Source organism: Chelon labrosus, assembly GCF_963514085.1.
Source record: "Chelon labrosus genome assembly, chromosome: 9".
Classification (NCBI taxonomy): domain Eukaryota; kingdom Metazoa; phylum Chordata; class Actinopteri; order Mugiliformes; family Mugilidae; genus Chelon; species Chelon labrosus.
The window spans coordinates 7,832,648-7,853,530 of NC_140359.1; the positions used below are offsets into that span (position 1 = coordinate 7,832,648).

The 20,883-nt window shown below is 44.4% G+C and overlaps 1 protein-coding gene across 6 annotated transcripts in view; it reads right to left on the reverse strand.

The window, feature by feature from the left end:
- The window catches only part of fbrsl1 (fibrosin-like 1), a 272,207-nt gene that overhangs the window by 143,151 nt on the left and 108,173 nt on the right, over positions 1 to 20,883 (reverse strand). For all 6 annotated transcript variants that reach the window (XM_084551096.1, XM_084551095.1, XM_084551099.1 and 3 more), the window contains exons 3-4: positions 8,388 to 8,489; positions 4,106 to 4,141 (exon numbers count right to left, since the gene is read on the reverse strand). In XM_084551096.1, the coding sequence (XP_084407222.1) occupies positions 4,106 to 4,141; positions 8,388 to 8,489 (138 nt within the window). The remainder of the gene's footprint in view (positions 1 to 4,105; positions 4,142 to 8,387; positions 8,490 to 20,883) is intronic.

Below are 20,883 nucleotides of genomic sequence, written 5' to 3' on the forward strand. Positions count from 1 at the left end.
CAGCCTTTATCTGCAGACCCGTTGATTGATGTGTTGTGGGCCCTGCTGTGGTTAACAGCAATTTTTATCTGTTGCTAGCGGCAACAGCCTAGGTCCCTGGTGCGCAAAGAGCAGCAGGGCCCAGGATCTGAAGCCAGACCGCACACGGGGATAAACAAATAGGTTTTTTAAGGCAGACAGCCCTCATAGAGAGGACCCTGACAGGCAGCGCCCCACCCTAAGGCCAGGACAATGTCAGGGCCCCAGCCCACTCCTGCTGGGCTCTTGGTTTCCTTCACTAATTTTCACCATGTGCAGAGACGGTTGTAGTGAGACACCTGCACACAACACTGAAAGTCAGTAGAGTGAGAGAGACATGGCGAGGCAGACAGAGAGATATACAGGGAGACAGTCACAGACACAGTCACACAGAGGCAGCTGAGAGATTCTGTCTACTGCAGGGGAAGAAGGCATGCTGTCGTAACAACAAATTAGCTGCAAAAATTAGTATAAGATATAATTTACACTCAATTTCCTTTCAATTGCTCTGTTTAGAATTTAATCCAGTGAATCTGTGTCGCTTTGTTAAATAAAGCGTGAAGCTTTTAATGGCTTCTATTATAATTAAGTGACATAATCCTTGTATTTGATCAAGATCTTGTGAAAAGCCTCGTCACTCAGACAAGGAAGTGAATTTGTCGCAATGTGGAGGTTGTGAATGCCAAATCAATTAAAACAAGGCTGTTTAAGAATGCACACATGACTCCGAGACTGTTCTGTTTAGAGTGTAGACTCATTTAGCGTTAAACATGATTATGACAACCCGAGCAGGGGAAATGAAGAACGGGTGTGTCTGAGAGCTCCGAGCACTCTTGCTCAACCCAAACACTTTGGCTAAGGTCTGACTTTGACGTCGAAGAGATAAACCCTCCCAAAACAGACTAGTCAGATTATACTGTTACAGACAAAGCTTTATGCTTTTATCGTGCATGAAAACACGAGCCATAGCTTGGCCTTGGGTGGTTTCAGCCGATGGGGGGTGGGAGTCTGAAGCTCAATCACTTCATCTGAAAGGAAAGGGCGGTGTGTTGTCCTTTTCACTTAACTAAAACATCTTCCCTCCTATACAATATATCCAGCCCAGGGGTAGTGGCAGGATGAGCAGATAGTTGCAGAGAGTTTTTTTTTTTACATTTTCTGTCTTTAGCAGCACATATCTCCCAGGCGCAGAGGGGAATGTTGGGTTCTTTATCAAAGAGCCCCTGAGAGGATGATAAATCGCCAGAGCCCAGATCCATCTCCACTGGAACAACAAACAGGTAGCAGCGCAGGAAACAAGGCACAGATATTGTCTCCCAAACATAGCTGGGGCTATAATGAAGCCGGCACAAAGCAGACAGGAGAGCTGGCTTGATAAACAATTCCATATCCAGTCTTCCACAGAGGGAGCTAGATAGCGAGTTTCAGTCCTGCTGCCACATATCAGCGCTGGACTCAACGCTTCAGAGATCAGTCCTTACCTCTGAATGGGAGGATGAAGGGTCAGTGAGGGACAGGTAAATGGAAGTGATTGCAATACCATCAACTGGAAGAACACACTAAGTTATTAACTCAAGGTGGTTTATAGTAGCCTACCAAGGGATATCACTTAATTGAGACAAAGGAATTCATTCAATTCAGCTAAAACTTACTTAATTTAAGGTGAAATTAGTTTTTCGCTTATGATTTTGACATGTGTATTTTGCTATGTTTTATTTAAATGACAGTTTATTATAAAACTGACAAGGTCTTATTGTAATGGCACCAAAGCTGGCATATCAGCAAAGCTATACCAACCATGATGGGATAATGCGGTTCAATATATATTTTTATTATATTACACCAGTTTTCTAATGGAGGGCTATAAAATGAATTAAACTGAGGACAAAGCATTAACTAGTTTTCTGTATCTGTATCAGTTGTATGTACATATAGAAAGTACGAGGAAACTCTAAAACAGTGAGTTTTACTGTGTCCGCTTCTATCCACCTTAGCAAGAACAAAAGTGAACAGACATTATTTTTAGCATCTTTGAAAATTCCTGTAGGACAAATTATGTACTATATGCAACAGTCAACACACTTTAAGACAGTCTAAAGGTCTTTGCCATGTCTAAAACACGTTGGTGGCTCCAATTTCCCTTCTTCATAAGTCTGTCACTAAAGAACAGAAACTTTATGTTCTTGTGTAAACCATTCAAATGAGGCCATTCAAGCCTGGCAGGCAACATAAGAAAGGAGACATATGGAAACATAAATAAGAGGAGGCGTTATCTCCCACAGAAGTAGAAAACAAACTGTCAGGAAAATTTCGCTTTTTCAAATCTTAGTGCCTCGTGACAGAAAACCAGCCCCCATCCACCAGCTTGATTTTTATTGTTTGTGGAGAACCAAAGAAGCAGACGATAATCAACGCCAGAGGTCAACCATCAGATAACTCGTCCATGCTATTGGGGGCCCATGGCACTGACTGCGCCTTTGCGCCTGTCTCGTTGACCCTCCTCAACCTACAACCAGCCCTCCACCCACATACGTAGCCTTTCTCTTCCTCTTCCACCAGCCAAAACACTCTATCCAGCCTCTGGTGTTCTCCTCGCCCGACTACCCCTCCCATATCCATTCAGCCTCTGCCTGGCACTTCCCTAGAGCCCCACCGACCCCCTATCCAATGCACCCACCACCCCCTTTAAAACCATCATAGTGTAAAGCCTGAAGAACTCACAGATAAGCAGCCCCCAGAAATCAAGCAGGCCCAGCAGCAGAGCAGATTGAGAGTCAGAGCTCAGTACCCAGGAGATGCCTGGAGGCTATAAACGCTGCAGATAGCACCATCGGATAGCCAGAGAGGGGAGCCAGACAACATGAAACTTCCTGCCCTTGTTACTGGACTTTCCTTTGCTTGCACAATGCCCCTGCCTCCCACATCACCACCTCCAAGCCAACACCACCTCCATTTCTGCCCTTTCTCTCTCTCTAACTCCCTCCTCCTTCCTTTCAGATGAAGAGAGGCCTCGTTCCCTGCCGACTCAAACTGACAGCTCAAGCCAAAGGGCTCCACAAGCTTTTTTGGAAGGTCTTGTTTGTTTTCATCCATCTGTGAGTATGAGGCCGCCGGGGAATAGGAATGTGACATGTTCTATTAAAACAAAATAATAAAAAAAGATTGCACAGAGATCAATGTCTTTTGAAGTTAAGCTTTGTTCAGTGCTTTAACTGCAGTCCTTTGAGGCAGATTAAGGATGACAAACCATTTATAGTTGTTTTGTTTGTCGGGATGATTGCTTCCAAGCTGCAATAAGAACTGCCATATGCCACTCATCAGCTAAAAGTAGCACACTTTAAAGAATGTTCCTCTTATGAGTTCCCCTTTAAGCAAAGGACATAAAGGACGACCGCTGTCTGTATTACCCAGGGACTAGACACATCATTGAAACAATGGGAGGGGAAGAGCACACGTTTACGGTTTGAGAATGCACCAGGGCAAGGCAACAGATGCTTTCAAGGGATAAAAATAGTCGTGCTTTGACAATTTGTGAGCTAGTGTAAGTTTGAAAGGATTGGGCTGATGTTTTCCAAGGCATCACTAAATCTTCCTTTCGGACACATTTACGTTCAGCAACACTCCTGATATAAAAAAAACATCTCACTAAATGCATAGTCAGTCCCAACAAATCACAAGCCACTTTTAACTGCTGGGGATCCTCCTGATACCTGCATTTCTGTGGTAGTGAGTAATTGTATTTATAGCATCGAAAGCAAAAGGCTTTTAGGCATATTGTCAGATATGCGAGCAAAAGGATCCTCCACCGACAGTCTGGAGAAAGATATAAAACTCCCGACAGCCAAATTGCAGCACCAACGAACGGCGCTGATCGATGCCAATAAAACGGAGCTCCTTTTGCCAAGGTAGCGTAGGACACCTTCCCGCAATTTAATCAGTCAGTCAGCCAGAATTAATGTTCCTAATATCATGATTTCTCCATTACTCTATTTAACATAATTAAAATGTCGAGCGCCGGGGCCATAAAGCGGGTCGTTGGAGATTGTAATTCTGCCGTAAAGCTATGAAGCATGAAAATGTCACTTACCGAGTAGCCGTGGCCTGACAGCGAGTGAGTGGAACTCTGTAGGGAGAAAAAGGAGAACAGGGATGACCTTTAAGGAGCATTTCACCCGCTCACACAAGACATGATGAAGCAGCGTCGCTTTAATATCAATATTCACGTTAACCTTTTACCCGCCCCGCCACGCACCCAGTGTCTGCACACATCACTCTGGTTCATTCTGGCCTGTATAACTAGGGTATACGAGGGGCACCCGCCCAAAAACCAATCACTTAATTTGAGTTGTCTCAGATGCGCGCCGAAAAAATAAATAAAGAAATAACTTAAAACTGTGCAAAAGCGTTATAAGCACATTAAAATGGACAAGATGTTCTGATAGTTTGGGGTACCGAGGCAGCTAGATGTCAATGACATGTAACTTTTTGTATTTCTCAGATGGTTTATTTCTGGTTTTATAATCCAGATCATGGCCGTGGTTGAGTGCGGGTCACAAATTGCATGTCAACATTTACTAGTTTGAATTTACTTCCTTCTGTGCTTTCAAGAGTGCCATTTGACATTGATAGACACATGGGAGTGAATCCATCATCTTGCATCAGCAGATAAAGCGATAAAAAGACACCTTGATGTAGAAATTGTTGTTTCGAGAATGAGTGACAGCTGAGATACCGTTCAAGCCTAAGATGCCGGCATTTGTTTTGCAGTCACGACAAACAGCACTGATTGGGAAAAGCATCAATAAGTGTTTTTGGATGGCTGGGAAAATAATGCATTTCAACCTGTTCAGTGTGCAGCTATAGTGCATTAAAAATAGTTCATTTTCTAAACAAGATATGTCATGTTCAAACAGGTAGCCATTCAAAATGTACAATAAATAACAATCCAAACTATAACATTTATATACGTTGCCCTTTACGTAATGCTGATCCGATTATTTTTTTTCTGAGTTGTTATTGTGGTTTATCAGTCCTTGTTGTATTCAGGATAAATATCTCTTCATGCATTTACGGAGGTCTTTTAGCCCATCAAACTCCTCCTGTGTTTTCTAATGCAGTCCTCTAAATGCTGAACAAGAGCAGGATGGAAAAGAAAAAGCTGGGTTTTGTTCTGTTCTCTAGCTCTGTCTGTCAGCGCCCAGCACGAATACCAATCTCCAAATCCCTCCCTCCACTTCCACTTTTCACTGCTTTTATTCCTCTGTCTAGATTGGCAATTTCTCCCCCCCTGGTCTCTGGAGGGGACTTTTCTGCTAGACCAATTTCATCCATAGGTCCACCTTCAATCCAAAACGACCTCCCCCACACCTTCACCACCACTGCCTCCCTTGTTTTGCACCTCCCAATGCCCCTCATCCATTCTCCCACACCTGCTCTAGGCATCAGCCCTCATCAACGCCTGTGTGCCCCTCTGATTCTCAGGACGGCTCCTGTGGTGACGATTAGGGAGGAGTCCTGCCGCGAACCGGAAAGCAGGCTCTGTAGGAATCAAAAGGCTATTCCCACTCTGTTCAACCTCTCTGCTCTCCTCACTTCCACGACCAGAGAGGAGGCCAGACAAGAGGGGAGGAACAACTGCGCAGAAGGCAAAAATCTGCGGGTACAGAAGGGCCGAAAGTATATTCCGGGGGAGAATGTAGTTGGTTGTCTGTGAGGTGCATGATGTGAATGCATTAAAATGTGTGTTTATTCATGTGTTTATGTGTGTTAGCGCATATGTGCATAGGTGGAAGGAGGCCAAGGCCATTTGGAATTAGCCTTACTATGTAGAGTTCATTCAACTTGGCGCATTCTGAGTAGAAAGAGAGGCTTATTTAAATGATAATGAGGGACAATCCATTGGATTTAGTGCTGGTGAAGGGAGGAAAAGAGGGGAGGGAAAGGGGGAGATCCATTAAAACGCCAGCGGTTCATAAGCCATAGGGTCGGCATACAGCTAAACACTCTCTCTTAAAAGCCATTATACATGGCTCTCAATGGATTTCTGCAGCGCTTAGGACTTCAAAAGGATTTAGAACCCGCCCCAGAGAGGGAGTGTGGGGGAGGGAGGGAGGGAGGGAGGGAGGAGGATGAGTGTGTGTATGTGTGTGGTGTTATGGCGGTTGGTGGCGAGAGGGACGGGGCGGATGCTGGCGGCATTTAAGGGTTAACTAAACAGCCCCGGAGAAGAGAAATGTTGCTAAATCCACCCCCTAATCCTCTCCCCATTTCCATGCCCCCTCCTCCACTCTCCTTACAGAAAAAAAGAACGAAAAGAAAAACACGGCGATAAGAGGGGAGGGTCCAGTCCATCTTCTCCTAACCCAGACTATTGGTTTTTTTTAGTTGAAGGGAGGCCAAGGGGGGTGCCAATCAGAGCTTGTTGGACCGTGATGGGGAAGGGGATGCGAATGTGTACCTTCTGCGCCGTGAAGATCAGGTAGGCGGGTGGGTTTGGGTGCGTGTGGGTGGATATCGGTGAACACAGGAGGGTGTTACAGACCCTGAAAGCACCACAACTGCCACTCTCTCCTCCGCAGGACACAGATGCAGTGGAACCCACCCCCTCTACCACCTCACATTTCCCTAATCCCTGTGTGGCTTAGTGCCGGGGCCCCGCTGCACTGCAGGCACAATTACCTAGTCAAAATAAACAGATAAAGACCCAACCATGGCAATGAACAAACAGCATCCCCTGCAATTTTTTTTTTTACCCCCTGCTTCCAAATTGATGCATGACTGTTTTTACAGGCGGGCGCGTCCGCATGTCGCATTTGTCTCTATTTCCTTTGGCGGTAAGACAAGAGAAATCCATTTTACTCGTTGCAGACGCGGCATCATTAGTTAAGAGCTCTTAAAGCCGGGGAGCCACTTTGATGTGGTGGAGCGTATTTTACGAAAATTAGCAGAGCTCTCAGTGCGGTGGTGGAGATTACATGGAGCTGAAAAAAATAAGAAATATAAAGGAGACAGTGACGAGGTGTTGGTGAAGAATCTCGCTGTGTTTCATGTTCAGGCCTTCTCGGAGTGGAATACAGCCAGCAGGGAGAAGGAGAGACACACATAAGGCAGAAAGAGAAAGGTAAAGGCGGAGGGGGGAGAGATGGACAGATATAGATGCTGCGGCTACAACGATCAGCGTCTGTGCACCATTTATTTGGCAGCAGATTAGAGAGACATGCCACATCTAACACCGTTGGCGATTACAGCGTGCAATTTTCAACCGTGTCTCCCCTCCCCCCTCCGCCATCACCACAACCACCACCACTCCCACCACCCCTTTCATTCGTGCCCCCCTCCTTCTCGGAGCTTGTCGTATATCCCTGTCAGAGCTGTCAACAAGCGTTGGTCTTTTATCTGACAAGCCCGCCTCTTCCTCCTGACTTTTTCATTAAAAGACAGCCTTTTACACAAATTCGAGAGAAATGGTACAAGAGGGGGGACAGTGCACGAGAGAAACTGAGCAGCAAGGCTTAGAAAAAATATGAGAATGAGGATGGGAAAAAATTAGGCTGAGGGATTTTTTTTTTTCCATCAGGCTGGATTTTCAATTGGAATACTGAATAGCTTAAAACAATGTATTTAATAAGTTCATTAAAATCGTTTTCTCTCCATCATTTTACTCTTGCTGGAAAAGGAAGCTGCATATTTTCCCTCCCCTTCTTTCTCTCCTGCTTTCGTCAGCTAAATGAACAGTCTGATTGAATTTGGTTAGGTTTGGGAGGCCTGCTTGACAGGCATTAGTTAGGAAGCATATTTCTACATTCATTTAAAATGAGCCGCTTGGGATTTTGCATAAATTCTCATTACTTCCCCTGTATCTAAATTGCATTATTTCATCCCTTATGCTGAACCAGTGGCTGGCTTCCATTTTGCTTTGCCACCTACTCATCCACTAAATGGGCTGGCATATGGATGCCGGCGGAGCGATAATTGGAACGGTTTCTTTAACGCGTTCCATTCTGGGGTTGACAAGGTCAGCCCACACCTGGCTCAGCCACGTTAGGTCATGTCTACATTTAACCGCACTGTGCTTTAAGTAATGCCAGGCCTACTAGGTGATGCTGTGTGACCAGCCTAATCATTTCCTGTCTGTGTGCTGCCAGCCAACCGGTCTTCTTTCCAACGCACAGGGGCTTTATGAGGTGAGAGCTGGGAGCAGCAGGAGCTACTGCAGCAGCTGCCCTCTGATCTCAGCCTCAGTGCTGCAGCCGTTCACTGGCTTTCTATATCCCGTCTTAGAAGCTCCCTGCCCTGGCCTGTGAAAATGGATAGCCTGACTCTCTGTAGGCGGTCTGTGAAAAGCGGAAAGGTCTGGCCCATGAACTCACCTCGCTGAGCTGCTCCTTGGAGTTGCTCCTGTGCGGTCGACTGAGCTCCTGCATCGTCTCCTCCTCGCTGACTTTGACTGGACGTAGTGCGAGAGGTTTGATCTGCAGAACAAATCACACAAGAAGCCATCTTCAGATAATTTACTTATTTAATGAACCAACCGTCTACTCTATGTACAACTGTAATATAGCCTGACGGGCTGTTTTTCAAGCATTTAAGCGGCATATAATGTAATCCCAAAAAGCTGCTCTGATACAGTATAACTGTTAATGCCAGTGCTGTTGTTTTTGCTTTTTTTGTCTAGAACAGTGAGATATTAATTTGCTAACATTTTTGTCAAATGGGATTATCATTGCATGTTTAAGAGGAAATGATAATAATTCCATACATGACACACTGAGGTGCTACACCAGGTTTGTGTTTATCTGTAATTACAAGAGACCAATACTATCAACTTTACATCAAACGTTGTGACAATGAAATAAATCAAAGAGCAGAAGAAAACCATCCCAAACCAACACAGCCTCATATTCCAGACGATCTTATTTTCCGTCACTCACTACAACCTATAACCAGGTGACTATGCATAACAATATAGGTTCAACTGACTTTCAATAGAGCAGTCTTTCTTTCCTTAAACTGAAAGGAAACACAAATTTGCTGTAGTGTCTCACAGCTCAGCGTCAGTTTCTGCTTTGGCTAAATGCAAAGTAGAAGTGGCAGTAATGAAAACACCTGGAAGATAGACAAACCTCAACTAACTGGTGTTAGTCATGCGAACCAGCAAGAGGAACAGGGAAAATTAAATAACAAACACAGGCGGGGTACACCATGGACAGGTCACCAATCCACGCACAGAAGGGCCCCAGTCAGCCGATGGATTCGAACCCACAACCTTCTTGCTGTGAGGCATCAGTGCTAACCACCACACCAATGTGCGCGCCCCTTTATTTGTTCTCAGTGTGGCAACAACAGCACAAAGCCTGTATAATGTCCTTACCTAGACTTGACTGAAAAATACAGTACACTGTTGCAGCACTATGCCCAACCAGTCCACGTCCTCAGTTAGCAGTCATTAGCTTCAACTTCAGATGGCCAAAGCAGGTCACTGTGGCCAGTAAATAAAGTGAAAAACATGTGATATCAACTGTGGACAGAGAAAAATATATTGTTCTGATAAATATTCTTTGTGGAATTCATTCAAAATATACACTATTTGGAGCTTAAATCTACAAAAAACAGAATGTGCGCTCTGTTATCTACATCATGGTAACCCTAATGCCAACATGGATGGTTTGCTTTATTGCAGGCTATCAAGTCTCACAGTTGGCTTGCATCCAAATTCCAAGCCAGATGGGAGGTTGGCGTGCTCAGCGAGGAAGACTCAGTGCTGGTGCAGCACCAGCCAATCACAATGCCCTGTGCTACTTCCCCACCTTGGAGTACAGCAGTGATGGCCGCGGGGTGTAATCCATTTGACTAGCAGTTTGCATGTAGTAGCTCCCCTGGTGGCAAGTGTGGTGTCTGGCCCAGGTCTCCTGATCTCCACTGTAATTTAAGCAGATCACTGCTACAATTAACCTTTCCCGGTAAATATCAATTATGGCCCCCGGCTGGGCTAGAATTAAAAGGGTCATCAGCTAATCTGACAGGTCCTGTACGCGACCACCTGGCTGGGAGAGCGGGAGGGAGGCAAAGCAGCAGAGAGAGAGAGTGTTTGTCTACCCCTGTGCCCACCAGCTCACATGCCAAGTAGACACAATTCCCTTTTAATTACCCTGCCACCACCAGGGCAAGCAGGCTGATTGGCCAAGGGGCATTAGCAGTGCACTGAGGTCAACAGTGACAGCATAAGGGTTGGGTGGGGTGACTGTGGTGAAGAAGAGGGGGTAGCTGCTGCCTCGCAATCAGGGTGTAGAGATGGAAGGAAGAGAAACCTGGCAGGTGGGCCTAATCAGGTTTGACTTCCAACTCTACCCGCCTCTCCCTCTGCCTCTCTCACTTTCTCTCGACTAGCTGTCAGCCTAATCACTCCTTGAATCTCAAAATAGATGGTGGCCCGTTTGATTTCCTCCTCTAAAGGAGAGCACAAAGAGAACAATCCTCCTTGGCAGGCAGGCAAGCACGCCAGCAGAGACAGAGCGTTAAGGTACAGTCACCGCCATGTCGGCGTCAAGTGCTGGCGTTGATTACTTTGTTTACCCAGCATCAGTGTTTCTGACAAATTCCTGAAGGCGTCCAAAGTGTTTCCGTCTCCTTTGGGGCCCGAGGGCTACATTACCCAGTCAGCAATCAATTTGGCTATTGATCAGAGCTCAGCGTCTAATTAGGCAACTAGGTTAATGATGCAGCGTGCAAGGGACCGCTCCCCGAGCTGCCGTTCAATGGGACAGAATAGCAATTGATCTAGGCACGAATTCACCGACTTTGACAAAAGATTGGCAACCCTGACTGCCTGTGATTAAGGTAGGGACTAATTTCCTGTCTTGGGAGGTTCTTAATTGGCCCTAAGCTTCCAACTGTACAGCTTTCATGTATTTTTTTCTTTTTTGTCTACTCATTAATGTTAAAGGACAAGTTACTGAGCGTGAGGGTGGGGCTAATGGTCTCTTCTTAGATGTGATTGCTTCTGAGTGGTGACAAAGTCCAAGGTCATAGCACCTGTCCATCGAAAGGTAATGCCTTTGAAATGTACTCTGGATAGCCCTGAGGGAATGGTTCTTGGCCACCTGGCTGTTTTAAAGAGTTGCAGATTATTTTGTGCGGATGAAGTTTGTTTACATTGGAGATTTGGCCCATGCAGTATTAGGGCAAGGTTAATCAGGCTGAAACAGCAAGTGAATGTAGTAATCCTTGTGTGTGTGTGGGAGGGGTCAGACGATGACTTAAGAAGACAGATAGAAGAGAAATAGAAAAAACATAGCTAAGTAAGGGCCTGTGTTTTACATGAATAATGTACTGGAAATTAGCTCCATTAGTCTCGGTATTGAACATGTCTGCAGTCCCTCTCTGGAGGCTGCCGCTCTGTGCTCTTTAATTATCTTCAAAGGGCCCTCCAGCATCTTAATTTTCCCCCCAAGTTGAGTAGTGCCGACTTGGGTCTGCTCATTTACACTACTCTAACCCTGGGTGAAGTCACAAAGCCCCCCTGCTTAGAAAGGGCTAGTCAAGCCATAGACAGTGACGGTAGTGGTTCACAACAGTTCATGCTAGGCTTGACTAACTTTCCTTTTCCTTTCACTCCTCCTCACTCCCCTTGCAGTCTCGATCAATCTGCAGCCCGTCAGCAGGGAGCTGGCTAGAGGCTGGCGGGTGATGCCTTGTTGTCCTGCTCCTTTGATCCTTCCTCCTTCTTTACCTTGCAGGGGGTTTTAAGGGGGGCACTGAATGGCTGTGCGGTCTCCCACCTTTTTCCTCCTTGAATCAGAGAAGCTGTTAGTTCTGACCTCGCTTATCCTCTCCTTGCTCCAGCTACTCTCACTCTGCCTCGTCTCTCCCTAGACTACCGTCACCTGTCAACAGCTCTGAGGGAGGTTGTGCCTCAGCCTTGTCCCAGTGTCAATCCTCATTACCCTAGGATCTGGACCTTGCACCCCGAGCGCTACTTCCTTTCTAGCTGCCTTGATGCTCTTCTGCGCTGCACTACGCCGCTTCATTCTCCTCTCTGGGCTTCCCACTCACAGGAAGAGGAGGAGACGAGGGGCAATACAGCGAGGGTTGAAGATGACGAATACAGATCCTTTCTCTAATTTGTTCTGAAAAGTGTCCTGCGCAAAGGACCCTCACCCCCATTAACCCAGCGACAGGCTGCTACTGCTGCTCAGGGAGGCTTCAGTGGTGTGTGAATGTACTGCATGTGTGTGACGGTGGCCCGGTGGTGAGGCAGGCGGAGGCACCTCGGCGCTCTGTGCCGGGCTCCAGCACCGGCTCAATCTATCGGCTCATTATCCCCCCCGCCCAAGCTGGGGCGCAGACAAGTGCACTTTAGGGCCACAGGCCAAATTGATTCATCTGCCTTCATTTTCTTCAGGCTCAGAAGTGGCAGCTGCTTGGAGGCAGGGGGAAGGAGCCATAAGATGGTGAGAGACAGGGACAGGAGTGAGGGAAGGAGAGAGTCTAGGATAGAGTGAGATAAAGGAGGGATGTATCAAGAAAGAGAAGAGAGAGGTGTTCATGGCTTTGTTCCTCATCAATGTGTCATTTCACTTTCCTTTCTCCTCCCTCCCTCTCTCTCTTCACTACAGCACAACTAACACCTCCCTCTCTTGAAATCGCTATCAAGACAGGCACTCACTCCCCCACCAAGTCCCAAGTTGGAAATTAGCCCAAGGACAAGCAAGTGGATTTACTATAGGGAGAGCAAATGGATTTTTGCTTTGCTTTTGACGAGTCCCAGTGTATCCATTACGCCTTTTAATCATACATTATTCATAGACCTCGCCTTATAATAAATGACCACATAAAACGGGATACACATATTATACAAGGCCTAAAATGCCCCCATAACTCTCGCTCCTACTGCACTCAGAACTACATTACAATTTTAAGCTGGTTTACAAATACGAGCCTGTGAGATTGCAGGCAATTCCGAGCAATGACAACACAGTCGCCAGATTAAAAGCAACACTACCTACAAATGAGATACGATGCAAACAAATTAGGGTGCGTAACCTATTAGTTCTTTGGCCAGGGTCCTCCACTCAAAATTGCGGTATAGAACGCAGTAAAGTGTAAAGCTAACTGGGGTGGCCACTGCGACCGCCCGACTCTATAAGAAAGCAGTCATCCCGAAAGCAAAGCCGCCTCCTCTGCCTTATTCCCAGTCAACAGGGACCTCAGGGGAGCCTGAGTGTCCCACAGGGCCTCGTCTAGAACAGATGAACTGGGGAGAAGAGCACTCCCTGTAGGCCCCAGGTCTCTCCAATCACTCTCACCATATGCCTCCTGGGGGGCGTGATGGAACAAGGCAAGATAGTAGGAACGGGGGAGGGGGAGGTGCACCTGCTCCCAAATACGAACCCATCCCTCAGCACCTGTCCCGGGGGTTCACTGAGAACTGCAACCAACACACACACATGCAGACACACACACAGACCTCACCTGTCAGCCAGGACCATATGAACAGTATCTGTCCTGCACTGATAAGCACAAGGCCTTACAGCAGAAGCACCCAAGCCCCCTCCCCTCTCTCTCTACTCCCACACCAAGGCAACCATTTCTCAAAGCTACCAACAACAATTAAGCCAATGATGTCAAAATGCTAATAATGTTATTGGAAGGAAAGCCAGGGAGCAGTCCTGTGGACATTATGCAGATCTTCACACTCTCCTGTTTCTCTGCAAGAAATGCACAGCTTTGACTTCTGTATAAACTATTAGCATTCAAAGCGGTCAGACATTTGCTAAAGATTTATGCATGATTCAGATAGTGTTGACTTTGGAAGCCGCACTTTAATTTTTTAACTCGCATGATTATTTGCAAGTCACAGTTGACTTTGCCTTTAAAAAAAGAGGGCACATTACAAAGGCTCAGTGGAGCAACTTAAAGGTTGTTGGTGCATGCTGTTGGAAATGGCACATTTGCTCTTTGTGGTCAGCAAAACCTTTGTACATTAACTCTCAAATGTGTGCGGCTGTACCTCTCGAGTCAGTAATTATCTCAGCAGACCATTCAATCACCGAGAGTATTGTCAAGGTAATGGGGAAGCATGGGGAATATACAGTGGGTACGGAAAGTATTCAGACCCTCTTAAATGTTTCACCCTTTGTTATATTGCAGCCATTTGCTAAAATCATTTAACTTTATTTTTTTTCCCCTCATTGATGCACACACAGCACCCCATATTGACGGAAAAACACAGAATTGTACACATTTTTGCAAATTTATTAAAGAACAAAAACTGAAATATCACATGGTCACAAGTTTTCAGACCTTTTGCTCAGTATTGAACAGAAGCACCCTTTGGAGCTAATGCAGCCATGAGTCTTCCTGGGAAAGATGCAACACGTTTTTCACACCTGGATTTAGGGATCCTCTGCCATTCCTCCTTGCAGATCCTCTCTAGTTTTGTCAGGTTGGATTTTTTCTCTCCGGAGATGCTCAGTTGAGTTTAAGTCAGGGCTCTGGGTGGGGCATTCAGGAACAGTCACTGAGTTGTTCCGAAGCCACTCCGTTAATTTAGCTGTGTGTTTAGGGTCATTGTCTTGTTGGACGGTGAACGTTTGGTCCAGTCTGAGGTCCTGAGCACTCTGGAAAAGGTTTTCGTACAGGATATCTCTCTACTTGGCTGCATACATCTTTCCTTCAATTGCAGCCAGTCGTCCTGCCCCTGCAGCTGAAAAACACCCCCACAGCATGACACTGCCACCACCATGCTTTACTGTTGGGATTGTATTTGGCAGGTGATGAGCAGCGCCTGGTTTTCTCCACACATACTGCTTAGAATTAAGGCCAAAAAGTTCAATATTGGTCTCATCAGACCAGAGAATCTTATTTCTCATAGTCTGGGAGTCCTTCATGCGTTTTTTGGCAAACTCTATGCAGGCTTTCATGTGTCTTGCACCGTCTTGCACTTGCTCAATTGTGGAGGCCACTGTGCTCTTAGGAACCTTAAGTGCAGCAGAAATTATTTTGTAACCTTGGCCAGATCTGTGCCTTGCCACAATTTTGTCTCTTGGAGCAGTTTCTTCGACCTCATGATTCTCATTTGCTCTGACACCCACTGTGAGCTGTAAGATCTTATACAGACAGGTGTGTGCCTTTCCTAATCAAGTCAAATCAATTTAATTAAATACAGCTGGACTCCAGTGAAGGTGTAGAACCATCTCAAGGATGATCAGACAAGATGGACAGCACCTGAGTTAAATGCCACAGCAAAGGGTCTGAATACTTACGGCAATGTGATATTGTTTTTCTGTCAATGTGTGCTGTGTGTACATTGATGAGGAAAAAAATCAACTTAAACGATTTTAGCAAATGGCGGCAATATAACAAAAGAGTGAAAATTTTAAGGGGGTCTGAATACTTTCCGTACCCACTGCATATGTACATTATATTGTCAACCGATAAATGGTTAAAGTAGAACATGTTTGTTAACCTAAAATAAACAAGATTTTTTTTAATTAAATAACTTGGATTACATGCATGTTCATTTCAGTTGCCTTGATTGAGCTTTGTAGCTTTTTGCATAGATATGAATGAATTAATGTTGTTAAGACAAATGCCAAATGCCTCATCTGATGTTACCAGTGACAGGTAACACCAGTCTGTGTGGTGCTGTGTGGTACTCCCTGATATTTTACCAGGTGAGAAGTAGTCAATATGAAGGGCAACTGTAAAATACTTACTTTTTAAATAAATAACTGACCTAAGGCATCAAAACGGAGCAATATTTCGTGTGACACGAAGCAATATTTTAACCAAATTACTGATTATATCTTTCTGATGTCTGAAAGCGGGAGATAAACTTTGCCTCCTACATGCAGGTCAAAGTGTTTTGTGCGCAACGCTGTGACCATAATAACTGCCGGCGTGCTGCATCTATCACAAGTTCTGCAACAGTTTCATGTGGAAAGGGTTTATCAGTTATGACTCCTGACTCCATAACCCTCAAATGGACAGAGATAAGGCTGGCGTAAACACTCTTATCAGTTGATAAGAGTCAGTTGGTGGGACAGATCAGCGGTCCAGACAGATGTCGAAATGACAAGATGTCTGACTACACACTGAGATTTTCACAAGCTGAAGTTGGCTAAACATCAAAGGGTGTTCTGGAAATCCAGATGTAGGTCATATAATAAAGAAAAATAGGTGAATAAAATGAGTGTATAACACAACTATGGATACTAGTGTCACACCAACCCCAGCTTTAAACACTCCACACATCGTGTTAGTTTTAAGTGACGAGGAATGTTCTTAGATTACATTTTGGCTCTGATAATTTGCACACTTTTCACTACCAATTACTTTCGTTGTTGGGCACTGTGTACCACCGATCCATGTACAAAGAGCTCAGCTCAACTGCTGTAACACCATTAATTATTTTTTAACACTTGAAAATGATCTTATTAGCAGTCGAAAAAATTACATTTTTGGAAGTGCAATATTCACACTCTCTCCTGCGTCTGCACTTGATAACTTTGTCACCCTCACACGTACTTTAAGAAATGTTTAATTTCCTCTAATGTAATCTGAAATAATTATCAGTTGCAGCAGACGTACGTGCTGCGAAAAGGCTCCTTTTAACAAGTCCACCAAACACACACCTTAAAACGAGCCATCATTCACCACGACATAATTAAAACACAGAAGATGAGATTGTGGGGGAAAGGAAATGAGCAAGTGATTAAAAAAAATGGTAGCTGAAGAGCCGTCTGAAATTTCAAATTGGTCTAACTTTAGACTGTGCTCTTCAAGCAGGTAAAGGGATGGGTCAGTAATGGGAATGTCTGTATCTCTTTTTACACACCAAGAACAAAGATAGAAAGAGACACTTTTCAAATTGTTGTTTTTGGTGCCCTGTCTTTTGTTTCTTTTGTATTCTTTTGAGAAGTCCTGATAAAGCTTTGAACAATGTAGATGACTAGAAACTGAAATTTCTTTACGCTGTCTATGAAAAGCCTTTACGGTAAGCTCATTTTAATCACATTGCGCTTGAGATTTCAATCATCATAGCAATGGTAACAGTTGGCAACGGCATCACAACAGAGATTCAACTGATTGCCTGTTTTTTATTAAATTCTTGTTTATTTCGTCTCCCATTAGTTGTTATCTTGGCAATAACTAGTCTTCCTTGGGGGTCTATATTTCAGGGGTCCATATGGCCAGTAAATGACAGAGCTGTGCCAGTTAATGACAGATTTAAAATCTGCCACTGTGGGAAACATTCAGCAGCAAACAAGATATTACTAATTTTACACCTCAACAGAAGCAGTTCCTGTTTACAATAAATGACAATGCTAATGCTAATGTAATGAATATTTGTATTTATTTTTTTTATCATGAGCAAAGTGCCATTTACCTGCTTTATACCTGCCGACCCAGGAAACATATCAGGCCTCTCATGTTGGTGAACTGACACGTGCACGGATGAGATTCGTCACTGTGTCAACTATGCGGTGGCAGGAGCAGACAGACTTTGAACAGTCGGTTTATTTATTATTTTTATTGGCTGACTGATTCCAAAACATGACTAAGCAGGACATTTATTCAAGTCCTCTGGTGGGATGAAATCGGTCACCTCATGGGACTATAACTGGCTATAACTCAACTCTATTTATAGAGCACTTTAAAAACAACCACAGCCGAAACAAAGTGTTGTACATAGGTAAGAATTAGAACACAAGACATAAGACAAACAATTAAAAACAATAAAACACTAAACAAGAGCAGAGTCTCATGTTGGGCTGAAAGACAAGTTTTAAAAATGGACAGTTAGGGGGCTTGGCTGATGTGCAGTGGTAGACCGTTCTGTAATTTTGGAGCAGCAACTGAGGAGGCTCTGTCCCCTCTGAGCTTCCGCTTAGACCTGTGTACCTCCAGGAGCAGCTGATCAGCTGACCCGAGACACCGAGAAGAAGTGTAAGAATGGAGAAGCTCAGAGAGGTAAGGCAGGGCGAGACCATTTAAAGATTTAAAGGCAAATAAAATAATCTTAAAATGGACTCCAAAATGCACAGGCAGCCGGAGGCCAGAATGGGAGTCATGTGCACTAGTTAAGAGACGAGAAGCCGCATTCTGGAGACGTGCGAGGGAGGCCTGGCTGACCCCAAAATAAAGTGCGTTAGAGTAATCCAGCCGAGATGTAATGAAGGCATGGATTACTGTCTCCCTTAATTAATGGCTCCCTCTCACTCATTCAGGTATAGGCGCGGCCATTTCAACCCGAAATAACTGCTTACTGGAGCTATGATCTGCTGAGTGGTGATACTTGCCTATAAGGACGTTGGTTAGGTCAGGGAACAATAGCAAAGATAGCTCATAAGTACCAAGCGAAGCTAGGAGCAGAATCCTTAACTTAATCCCAACACAGCAAAGCAAAAACCATGAAAAAAGAACACTGGGCACACAATGTGCCGATTTAACTTGGAACTTACTACAAAACAATGACGCCAAAAAAAAAACAACAACATAAAAATACACACATTAAATTCTGGAAATTGCAGTTTTCATCCAAAAACATCTGAATGAACCTCAGAGACATTCATAATGATTGAACTTGGTACTGTAGCACTTTATGCTTGAGATAATCTGCAAGGCTTAGGAGCTGAGGCATGTCAGCAGAGGGAACTGAAAGTTTAGAGGAAAGAGACAGAAAGAGGGAGTTTTTGAGAGAGCGAGAGATGAGGTCTAGGCACGGAGTCAGGAGGTAGTTTGCAGTCAGAGAGAGAGAGGGAGCGAGAGAGAGAGAGACTGGTAGAGACAGCCAGAGTGCTCTGGGCTTTTTAATAGGAGGCAGATGCAACACATGTAATGAATCAGCTTCGGCTCGACGCGGCTTCCCTCTGATGTCTGAGCACTCATCCTGCCCTTGGAAAACTTCTGGGACGTTATCTCATGCCTGCACAGCACACACCACCAGTAAATTCTGGAGGAAATGTTATGTGTTAGATGAAGGAGGGGAAGGGGACGTCGGAGAGCTGAAGTATGTGCATGTGTACTGGTGTATGCATTTTTCCCTGTGTGTCTTAGAGGAGGTATATAACAATGCACAGTCAAGACCATAAGTATTTTAACACTTAGCGCAATCACTGAAATAAAATTATGGACGCAACAGCGCTGAGGAATAAAGACAATAATGAAGCATAAACAGGAAGCCGGTTTGCTAAAATCAGCAGTTGGGTTCATTAAAAGGTGAGCACAGAAGAGCTGCAAAAGACAACGGAAGAGATATTTATGATCAGATAAGAATTTGCATGGTGATAAAAAACAAAAAAACAACAAAAAACTACTTTATGAATGCAAACTACGTCATGGGTTCTCTTCAGGATGTACACGTTTCTTAATGACAGTTCGGCTGAAGATGCAAGCCTCGTAAACAGGAGATCAGACCACAGTTTGCAAAAACACTCAAATGGATGTTTAAGACATATTTTTGTTGCTATGATAATGCACATACCTATATATATATATATATATATATATATCTATATGTAAATTTCTCCCGATGTATGCTGCACATCACTATGTAAAAGCCTCACTCTGAATGCCTGGAGACCTACGTTTCCGTACCGTAGTTAGTGGAACCATTGAAATATTACCATGCAGGTCGGTACTGCTCATCTGAAAATCACCTTCTCACTCATATAGATGCCAACAAGGCAGTCTATAGCCAGAGTAGTATCTCTAGAGGTATGCGTATTTCTACAGGGTACTAGTGGTAGTATCAAACAAGCAAATGCATGGTTAAAGAATTGAGCAAATCCACTAATTAATAGTATCTGTATTTTTGTCTTTCCTGCTATGAGTCAAATTTCTTTAGAGAGTGACGTCATTGGGTTTGACTGTCTGTAAACAACATCATTTTGCAGGATAGTGTTATGACTGTGGCTCGTATTGTGTGTGGGTTCTGCCTGTGTTGTGATGTTCTCTTTTTCCTGTGCCCCATCAAATGTGTTCGGGTCCTACATCTCATTTGTTTGCGGAGCCCACGTGGTTTGTGTAATTAAGCTGAAGCAGTCCAGCCAAAGCAGGGCTGAGAATCCAGCTTCATTTTCATCATGTTTTCTCCTGTTTTTGGCCAAGGGAGCCCAGGGAAGGTGTCCTGTGTTTTATTGTATTTTAGTTGGAAGGTGTGTTGATTAGCGGTTTTCTTTGTTGTTTAGGCTACGCTCACCTGGAAGTGGAAAAATAAACTGACTGCAAGTTCACTGTGGTACTAGTCCATCTTAGGAGCAGGGGAAAAGTGGGTCATTCCATCTTGTAATAAATTGAATAACAGAATAAATGTTAGGGTTGCTAACCCTAACCCTAACTGTGTATGTTAACAAAATGAAATCTAAGAAGTACAAATCATGTATGAAGACGGATGTATACTGATCCACAATCATGACTGTTTTTGCGTGGATATCAAAGTATCAGCCAAAGACTGGAAAGCAATATGTAGGCAAGCGTAAAAGAGTACGAAGCAGCCGTTCCTGTGCAACACTGTAAACATCATCAACACGGCCGTGCTCGCCGCAGATTTGCCAAACAATGACCTGGTCTGTTCACACATGGGCTCAATCAGACACTACGTGGACTTTGTCCAAGGGAGCCGTCTGTTTAATGTCCAGTTCGTATGATACAGACATTTGCGTTCCGCAGGTGATGGATGGAAAATGTCCGTATTGCAGTGCATGTGTGAAACAGATTTTAGATGCTGTATTCATTCAAGTTAAAATGAAATCTCATGAAACCTATAAAAAATTTATTTTGTATAAAATCGGTTTGTTTATCTGTGCAAAATGTTTACCTCAATTACATCAAGAAGCCCCCCTCCCAAAAAAGCCTTGCAGT